The sequence below is a fragment of the Monodelphis domestica genome, chromosome 2 (genome assembly GCF_027887165.1).
Source record: "Monodelphis domestica isolate mMonDom1 chromosome 2, mMonDom1.pri, whole genome shotgun sequence".
Taxonomy (NCBI): Eukaryota; Metazoa; Chordata; class Mammalia; order Didelphimorphia; family Didelphidae; genus Monodelphis; species Monodelphis domestica.
Window position 1 is genome coordinate 338,511,052 of NC_077228.1, and position 10,574 is coordinate 338,521,625.

The 10,574-nt window shown below is 38.6% G+C and overlaps 1 protein-coding gene and 1 long non-coding RNA gene across 3 annotated transcripts in view; one reads left to right on the forward strand and one right to left on the reverse strand.

Moving 5' to 3' along the window:
* ME1 (malic enzyme 1) overlaps window positions 1–1,575 on the reverse strand; it is a 289,390-nt gene extending 287,815 nt beyond the window's left edge. The window contains exon 1 of the mRNA XM_001375732.5: window positions 952–1,575. Within this exon, the coding sequence (XP_001375769.3) occupies window positions 952–1,410 (459 nt within the window). The 5' untranslated portion in view covers window positions 1,411–1,575. The remainder of the gene's footprint in view (window positions 1–951) is intronic.
* On the forward strand, window positions 472–10,099 carry LOC103102038 (uncharacterized). Of its 2 annotated transcripts, XR_001628358.2 has the most exons (5): window positions 472–615; window positions 5,684–5,764; window positions 6,202–6,248; window positions 8,793–8,989; window positions 9,726–10,099. It is a non-coding gene; the product is annotated as an uncharacterized LOC103102038 (long non-coding RNA). The 2 variants fall into 2 exon arrangements; XR_462701.3 differs by having other exon boundaries at window positions 8,793–10,099.
* The last annotated feature ends 475 nt before the right edge of the window (window positions 10,100–10,574 follow it).

The following is a 10,574-nucleotide window of genomic DNA, read 5'->3' on the forward strand; positions in this document are numbered from 1 at the left end:
GTGTGCAGGAGGAGTCCATCACCGATTCTCCAAGCATGGTGAGGACACAGGTAGTCCTCTGGGGGTATAAAAGTGGCCAGGTGACTGTCATAAATACATGCTGAGTTTGGGTTATTGAATTTAGGGCAGCATAGCCCATAGAGTGCTGGACTTGAGGTTGGAAAAGACAAGAGTTCAAATCCCACTTCAAACCATGAACTTCTGCTGCCTCAGTTTTCTCATCTGTAAAAATGAAGATAATGAAAACGTTTACATCTAAGGGTTGCTGTGAGAATCAAATCAGATGATTGCAAAGCACTTGGCTTTTGCCTGCATGGTGAGATAAAAATGTTAGCTGCTGTTATTATTCTGATTGTGAGCCTCTGATGGAGCCCAGGAGATGGACAGTCAACCTATGTGGAGGCTTGCCAAAGTACCAAGCCAGGCCTTGAATAGAGCCTGTGTATTTTCAGGACTAACATGTGAGTGTGAGTTTATGAGTGAATGTCTGACTAGGCTTGTGAATGGCCAGAAGAAGGACTAAGCCTCTGAGTGTGAAGATAATTGAGCCTCTGAGCACAGAAATGACTATGCCTGTGCAGAAAGGTGCCTGAGCTTCCTGGAGCACGAGGATGAGTGAGTGTGTGAGACTGGTGGAGCCTTTCTCAGGATGAGAGAATGACTGGCACTCCCCAAGAACACCTGAGGGGAGGATGACTGAGCATCTCTGAAAGGGACTGAGTGTGAGGGGGAATGTGCCTCCCTGGCCATCCCTGTTAGGATGACTGAGCAGTATGAAGACAGAGACAGAGTGTGAGGATGAGCGGGTCCCCAGGGTGGGTGAGGATAACAGTGACTGGTGCCATTGGGTTATGGAGGTAGGCGGAGGCGGCTGCGGCCGGGACAGAACGCGCCCGCGCCTGGGCGGGTGCAGGAGCGAGCGCGATCTGGGTCCAGTGGGCGCACGGGTACCTTGTTGAGGTGGGGGCTCCGCGTCACGTCGTAGCCTCGCTTCTGGGTGTAGCGGCTGGGCACTGCGGCTTCCATGGCTGCTGGGCGCGAGAGGCGTGCTCGTGCTGTTTGTATGCTGCCGGCTTCAGCGGTTTCAGAGAGACCTCGCGGACGCTGGGGGGGAACCGAGCGACGGCTCTGGGAGCGTGGGGGGGGAGCGCTCGGAGGCTGCTTCGGCAGATGCTGAAGTGATGGCGATGACGAGAAAAGGGGGCTGGAGTGCGGCGACTGCTGTGGCTCTTGTGGTAGTAACCGCCGCCGCCGCGGCGGGGAGGGCCCAATAGTGGAGGGGGCGGGGACGGAGATTGGGGAGGAAGCGCCGGGAGGGGCTCCTCCGGGCCGGGCCGGGTCGGTGTCCTCGGCCCGCCCGCCCGTGTCCTCGGCCCGCCCGCCCGCAGCGACGAGGAATCGCTGAGTCATAGCAGTCTTCTAGGAGGTCGGCCTTAGGAGGAGGAGCGGGGACGCTGGCCGATCTGGCCCAGGCTCAACTACCCCGGAGCCACAGGAGGGGAGCTCGGCCAGCGAACGCGTGGAGAATTCGCGCGAGACGACCCCTCGAACCACCCGCCCAACCCCCACAGTCCCCTCCCCCTCTGCCCACTACGTTTGACCCCAGCACCTCTAAGCACTACCACCACCACGGAAACAAAACAAACTCCGTGCTTATGTATTTATTCTCTTTTACTATATTTAAGAGGGTCATTTCATGCCTCCATTAAAGGGTTATGGATTCAGAGCCGGATGGGACCTTGAGAACAGGGCCCATCCTTCTCATTGTCCACAGCTGGGAACTAAGATCCAGGGTAATCATTAAATTTATAGCTGAAAAGAACCTTAGGGCTAGAAAGGCCAGCTCCTGCTCTTCTCCCCTTCCCCTCACACTCCCCCTTTCCCATTGTTTAAGAGGTGGGAAGCCCTGCTCCACAGTAATAATCCTAGAATTAGTTGGAAGAGAGCTTGTTGGTCATCTAGTCCCTATAGAATCATACATAAATTTAGAACCGAAAGGAAACTTAGAGACAATCCAAACCAACCTCCCTCGTTTTGCAGATGAGGAAACCGAAGCGCATAGAGACTTGGCCAAAGTCACACATCTGATAATCATCAGAATAAGAATTTGAACCCAGTTCCTCTGTCTCCAAATCTAGGTTTTTGCCTCCAGTTACATGTAACAGAGCTTGCTTTCAAACCCAGGTTCTTTGACTTAATGACCATACTAAATGTTTGATCACCTGAACCAACCAAATTTGGGGTAGAGGAATTGCTAATGGAATATAATATGCCTAATCAAAAGCCAGAATGGAAGAAAAGAGGCAAAGAAGAGCTCATGAAGCCTGAGAAGTTAGGACTGGAAAAAGGGATGAATTAGATCGTGAAGGGAATTAAAGGTGGAGAGAGCTGGTCTGAAAAAATCAGACTCTTAAAAAAAAAGATACATAGAAGATGCACAGGAACCCAACCTCAAAATAATTTTCCTTTTAGTTTTCCTGTTACTTGGGTCCTTTCTTTCCAAGAGATCTCTGGCATTCCCCCAAGTGTTGGGGACATAAAGCCATACTGGAGTCTAGCCATCTGTGGCAAAACAATGTGGGAGCTAAGCGGTAGTACATGATGTTACAGACATGTTTCTTGAAAGCAGAGACTGTCTTGTTTTGTGTGTGGGTGAGGTACCGGGAGCCTAGCACAGTGCCTAAAACCTAAGAAGTACTTAATGTATGTTAAATCAGATCCAATTAAATAGGAAGATGTCAGTTTTAGAAATGCCAGGAAGTTTCTGAATTCAGAATTCAATTAAGAAAAGAGTTCATCCATATGTGCTTTATTATGCCAACAAAGTGTAGGCCACAGATTGAGTTATGTAAGGCAAAAACACACAATTTTGAAAAGAATACAATTTGACACCAAAGACAATCTGGTAGAATAGAAAGAACAAAGAGTCAGAGGTCCTAGCTTTGATTCCTCTACTACTTAATATCTGGGATGGAGGAGACTTTTGATTTCATTAGTATAAGGAAATCCTAATGAAAAAACTCCCTTTTCTAATGTGAATTCGCACAAATTAGTACAACTTCTTCTTAAGGGTTTGTCTGAGTTAAGTTAAAGGTTAAGTAACTTGTACTGCAAGCCAGTAGACAGTACTTGAACCCATGTAGATCTTCCCTACTTTGAGGCTGTCTCCCTTATCCACCCTGCCACCTCACTTCCCCTGCTATCCATTTTACCTCGGGTCAGTCACTTAACCTTTTAGAGCCTTAATGTTTCTACCAATATAATGAAGTTAATAGGAACATTTTAAAGGCCCTTTCCAACTCTAAATCTTTTGATTTTATAATCTACCCCATGGGTTGATAAGCAAATTGAATTTCAGCAATTCCCTTAACCTGTCAAGGCCCAGTTTTAAATAAGTTTTCATTTGTGGATGTAAATCTAACTCATTTTACTGATTAAGTTTCCTCATCTGTAAAATTAGAGGTGGAATGGATGGCACATTTCATACTTAAACTTCTGTGATATACTTTTTTTATTTGAGATTTCTGAAAGGATGAATGTTGTAAAATTCACAGAAACCTGCCTCTTTATATTTAATTTCTTAGATATACTCCATCTACCAGAAACACCTTGGTGTAGTAAATATTGTTGGCCACAGACTATGAAATCCCAGAGTCAAACCTCTTACAGATTTTGGCATTGTGACACTGGGCAACTGAATAAATTTATTGAGTGCCCACTATGGGCCAGGCACTGAACTAAAATCCGGAGATGCAAAAATGAGACAAAAAGTGGTTCTTGCCCTCAAGGAGTTTACAGCCCAGTGGGGGAGAAATGTATGCAAAGCAAGATATATATTGGGTAAGGGGGGTGGGGAATCAAAGAGGGAAAGCACTGAAATTCATAGGGGCTGGGTATATAGAAGGTAGAATTTTAGTCAGGACTTAAAGGACTCTTAACATCTCAGTGCTAGAGGCCAAAGGTGTCTAACAGGAGACCAGAATCCATGTGTAACCCACAACACTCCAAGTGGTCTTGAACCAGATTATAATGAAATTGGGAAATTAGAAAATAAATGAAAATACATAGTAAAATATTCATTTTTATGTAAATATATAGCATAATAATAATAGAGGAAGCTAGGTGGCTTAGAGCAGGGGTCCCCAAACTAGGGCCCTCGGGCCACATGCAGCCCCCTTAGGCACCTCTTTCATTAGTGGTCAGTGAGAGGAGCACTGTATGTGGCGGCTGCAAAGCATGGCATTGCTCATGTACAGTACTACTTCTGGTGACATAATCCTTTGTGTGGCACCTTAGAAAGAGGCACAGGTGCAAAGGATTATGTGGCTGCACAATGGAAGACATCAGCATGGTGAGCAGTGATCTGGGGGAGGGGATTCCGCACTGTGTATACTGCTGCCCAGTTAGGGTTAGGGTTAAGGTTAGGTTTTGGTTTTTATAGTCCGGCACTCCAACAGGCTGAAGGACAGTGAGCCGGCCCCTGTGTAAAAAGTTTGGGGATCCCTGGCTTAGAGGATAAACCATTAGACTTAGAATCAGGAAGACCTGAGTTCAAATATGACCTTAGAATCTTCTAAGTCATGTAACCTTGGAGCATTCACTTAACCTCTATTTGCCTTTATCCACTGGAAAAGAAAATGGCAAACCAACAAGACCTCGTGGATGGATGGTATTGGCTTGCTATGGTTCATGGGGTTCACAAACAACTGACAACATAATATAAAATAATGTTAATATGTGGTTTTCTAAGTTGATATGTTACTGACTGGTAGGAATCCTTGAGTACAGTTTAGGGACCCACATATCTATTTTAGTTTGATACCACTGGTTTAGTTAATTCTTTAAATCCAAGTTGAATAGCAAGTATAAATCTAGCTGATTAAGTTTTCCTCATCCATAAGTTTACCAATCTGATGAAATCATAGGCCCAGTCCCTGTTCCTTTGTATCTATATATCCTGCAAAATTTTTTAAATTGATCATAAATATACAAATTATTGTATAGTCAAAAATATCTCAAATTGAACAAAATTTTACAATTCTTTGTTATTTCCCTTTTCCCCTTTAAGTCAGAGAAAAATCTTTAGAACAAGATAGTAGAAGTTAGAAAACCTGGGCTCTGTTCCTAGTTTTGTCAATAGTATCTTTATGACCTTCAAAAAACTAAGGGAGAAGAATATATTCAAAAAAAAGGTAATATTCAATGTCTTAGCTATCACAGAGAAATCAAGAATGAGTTTTGAAAGAACATGAATTTGGCATTTAGGAAATCACTGGTAGCCTTGAGAGAACAGTTTTGTTATAACACACTAGGAATTGAACCCAGATTCTAAGGGATTGAAGAAAAATAATTTAAAAAGCAGCAGGGGCATTGGGTGCAGACAATAGTATGGTTAGGTCATCTTGGTGTTTTCAGGCCCTTTTACTACTTGAATAAATGAACCACCTTGTTTAAGCTTTAAGTTCTTTAAAGTTCCTAGTTTAGTAGGAGAATATTAGATTAGTAATAAGGGGGAAAATCTTAAGGAGTAGATTTTTCTCCTTATGTTTCTTATTATGGTTTTGGCTTTATATAAATGTAAGGATCCTACTAATGCTTTTTAATCACATTTTCAACCTGTAGCAAATAGTGTTATACTTTTACAAAGGCCTGATTAAAGTCTTTATGGTTCTTTATTATTAAGGAAGGAAGAATACTGGCTCTTAAGGTCATTAGTACCTTATCTTCCCAGACCAGTGAAATTGCTGTGGAAACTTACTTTATGGTGAGTCACCTGAATTCATTCCTGTTAAGTTTGGGAGATCCGTACAGCTAACAATATAACAGCTTTGTGTTGTTTTTTACCTTAGACTTATGACCCTTTTTTCTGCACAAATATCTGGCCCTTTCAATTCATCATTTGTTAAACAGTATATATATGAAGCACTGTACTTTCATTCTTAGTTTTCTAGAAAGATACTTTTAAAAATAAAAGAACAATGTTTAGAAAGTCACACAAGATCATTGTTCCATTGTTTATTTGTAAAATACTAATAGTACATGCATGACATATAAAATATATATATTTCAGTAACATGCTATCTATTATTAACAGGTAACATTATGCATAAAGCACTTAATATCAATTAATCTCATTTAAACTTCATAAAAACCCTAGTATTATTGGCATACATTGATTAATATTCTCTGTTTTACTTATAGGAAATGGAAGCTCAGAGTGTCTTGCCTACCATAGAAAGGCAAAGATAGTAAGTGCAAGAGGTGGAATTCCAACCCAAGTCTCTTAATTATTAACACTAACACTCTTTCCACTATGCTTGGTTTAAAGACACAAGTAATAAATGTGAAGGTACTTTGGAAACTATTTAGTGCTAAACAAATTTAAGATATTTTATTCATGACAGATTTAGGATTGATAGTATTAACAGGGGAAAAACCTAAACACTGAATTTCTCCTTAAGTTTCTGATTATGTTTTTGGCTCTACCTTATCTAAATATATGAGTTACAATAGTGAGGCATTGTAAAAGGACCTTATCTTACCAAAGAAAACAAGAACATTTATTTTATTTTCATTTCCTTCTATAGTGCCTGCTTTAAAAACTGTTATGCTAGGTATCTCCCTCAAAACTTTCTTTGTAGTGCACAAAATGACATGTTTTTATAGAGCCTGCTATAGCAATCCCAGAGATGTTTAATAACATAATTCTTTATGATTAAACACCACCTTTCATTGAAGAAACGTATAATTTTCTATGAGGAATTAAAACCCTGTACTTTATACTAAACTCATTCTTATGAATTAACTGAAGTACATGACAATTAAAATGAATTTTTCCTAGGAAAAAAAGCACTCCCACAAAAACTATTTTTCACTACCTTTTTAAAATAAATAGTTTCACATCTGGAGGGGGGAATTTAGAAATGAGAGTACTAACTTAGCGTGCTTGTAACATTTCTTTGTATTACATAGATTTGAATATTTTGCAGGTCTAATCATGTCCTCTGAATCAAAACTACAAGTGGTTAGATCCTAAAATAAAAAGCCTGACATAAAATTTTTTCTTTCATACCACTAGCCTATAAAGTGAATAGTAATGCTAAAACCAGCTTTATAGATGCCAAAGTACTGATGCTACAGTAATGATCACTATTCCTCTCCCCTCCCACCCTTCCTATATTTTTCTGGTGAAAATAATTCCTTTTATCTTTAATGAGAATTTTTCTTTGGGAAGAACATAGAGGTCTAGCCTGGAAAGCCACTGCATATCTCTGATGCCACATTCCCTAGTTTATTGCTTAACTAGAGCACCAGAGAATATTATTTTGTTGAAATAATGTCAGTCAAAAAATGGCTTTTTAAAAAATGTTTTACATGATTACACATGTAAAATCTTTATCAGATTGCTTACTGTCTCAGGGAGAGAGAGTCAGAAGAAGGAAGAGAATCTGGAATTCAAAACTTTTTTTTTAAATGTATGTTTTAAAATTATTTTACATGTAATAGGGGAAAAATAAATATTAATTTAAAAAAGAAATGTCTTTTTTGGGGGGTGAAGTACCTATGAAACATTTTAACCATAAAGATATGGAAAAACAAAGTCCCAGAAATGATTCATTTTGTTTGTATTCCTTGTTAAAGACTTCAGTTTTATAGTTATTATGGAAAATCCGTCGTAAAGTTCTCTTCTAGAGCTACTTTATGTCATGGAGGTAACCTTAGATTCTCACCAGCCAGTGGAGCTTTGGCAGATGCTCCCCAAGGGAGGCTGGATTACAACACCGGTCCACCCACAGTCCCTGTGTGGCTTCTGAGGATCAGCATACCTTAGTCTGAAGAGGCTGACTGTGAAGTGATGAATGTTTTTGTTCTCAGCAACCTTTAAAGGCTGTCTGCTAAAACAAAGAGAGTTCCTGATCTTTGTAGGTGGAGGCAGTGGCGCACATTAATGAAATCATGCATCCTTCAAGTGGGGAAAGAAGAACTTGTAAAAAAGCCTCTGATGTTAGCTAGGAATGTGACACCGAAGCTAACCAGGAAGCCTTGATCTTGTTTGTTACAAACGGCAGAATGCCCATTTCAACACCACAACTATTTTCAATACCCAAATACACCATTCAATGGTATTTTACAACAGTACATTTGATTTTAAGAGGTGTTCCAATATAATGAATGAGTAGAGTTTTTATGAACATAATGGAGTCATTTGAATAGTTCATGCTATGCCTTTGTTTTTTTATTTTTGTAAAGACAAACACATTAGAGAAATATGACTATAGTATTTTGCAATCTGAGTAAATAATTACTGAGTGAAATTCAAGTTCAGTTTTTTTTTTAATTTGGCAACAGCATGAAATTCCCCTTCTGAAAAAAATTAGAAAGCATTCTAATATATCATAATTCCTTATAGCCTTAGAATTCACCTTTTGCTACTCAAATCAGATAATAGTTATAAAGTGCTTAGCACAGTGCCATAAAGCTTAATAAATGCTTATTTTCTTCCCTCTTGTTTTATCATTTTAGCACTCATTACATACTTCAGTCATAATTTTATCAACCTATTTCAGTGCCCGGCAGACTTTGCTTTAAATGCAGTTCTCTGCTAAAATAGTCAGGTTAAGTCATCAACTGTTACATTAGTTACCAGCATGGGTGTGTATATATTTACGAATGCCTATATATGTGTATACTTACATGCTACTCTAAACTCGGTTTCTTTGTTCTTAACTTAAAATGCTATAAATATTAGCAACTATATTCACAATTCCTTTTCTCTCTTTTCTTCTTTCCAGATAACAAATTATTTAGTTGCTGAAACAAATTTGGCCAAAACTTACCCAACTGACCCAGATATATGAGAATGCATAATAGGTATACACTAGAATTTGTGTTTACAAATATGTATATATTTCAGAGCAATCTGGACAGCTCTAATCTTATTTCAGCTCTGCTGTCATTGAGGTCAGTTTGAAACTCTTCTTTTAGAATGGTGAGTTTGAGACAAAAATTATATTTCTCATTATAGTATAGTTATTTCTTTAAAAAAAAACAGACAACTGAGGTAGATTACCAACCAGAATAACCTTTGGCTATTTGCAAACCTCATACTCATCCTCAAAGAAGGAAGGTTTGACACCATGGAAAGGAATAGGTTTAAAAGAACTTATCTCAAGACTTTAATAGCAATTCTAAAAAAAAAGAGTTCCAAAAATATTTTGAATAGCATTTTAGCAAATAATATCATAGAGGAAAATATATATTTAAATATATCAATAGAGCCATACCTCAAGACCACATCCACACAGTGCAGGATATTATGGATGATAAATTCTGAGATATTTGTTAAATCACCTTAATTTATAGTCACAAGAAATTTTTAACTTCTAAAAAAAAATACTTTGTAATACATTGTAAACAAAATAAAGGATTATAAAACTGCTTTTTTACTTAGCCTAACACATAATAAGTTCATAACAAATGCTTCTTTATCAAACAGTTTTAATCTGTTTTATATTTGGTCCTGAAATGTGCAATTGAATAATTTGACAGATGCTAAATTTATTCCAAATCATTAGTTATCATTATTATGCTTCTATTTTCCATTTTCTTAAAATTGTTTGAAATTTTTCTTTTAGTTGCCTATAAGTTGCCCAAGATTTTTTAAAATGAGTTTTAATATTCAAAAATTTTCTTTAAAACGCAAAGTATTTTTATTGTGCTCAAAGGAATAAATATGGGAACTGGAACAACCTCCAGGAATTGATTCAGAGTGAAAGGAGCAGAACCAGGAGAACAATATACACAGAGATGGATACGCTGGGTACAATCAAATGTAATGAACTTCTCTACTAGTGGCAATGCAATGATCCTGAACAACCCGGAGGGATCTATGAGAAAGACCACTATCCACATTCAGAGGAAAACTGTGGGAGTAGAAACACAGAAGAAAAATAACTGCTTGATTACATGGGTCCAGGGGGATATGTTTGGGGATGTAGACTCTAAATGAACATGCTAGTGCAAACAACAACAACATGGAAATAGGTTCTGATCAAAGACACAAGTAATACCAGTGAAATTGCTCATCAGCTATGGGAAGAGTGGGAGGGAAGGGAGGGAAATAATATGAGTCTTGTAACCAAGGAATAATGTTCTAAATCGACTAAATTAATTAAAAATAAGTAAATACATGAAACACAAAGTATTTGAAAATATATTTGACATTTTTTCAAATCCACAATTGTAGCCAACATGTTCCCCAGTTCATCAATATGGTTCTGACAGGGTCCAACAGCCTGTAGCTTGCATAATGAGTCTAGTTCACAGAGCACTGCTCATAACATCATTACCAGTCCAGACAGCCTCTAGATTAAGGTGGCCATACTCAGTTTCTGTAAGAAGAAGAAAATTTACCACAAGGTAGTAAATCTGGATTGGGAATTGAAGTTCTCTGGTTAACTACATGTAATAGCCTTTTCTTCTTTTTGTGGGACCATTTGACTTGAGAGAAAAAACAGGAGAACTAGCTTTCCATTGATAATATTTCTAGTAAGTACATTTTATTCTATTTTAAT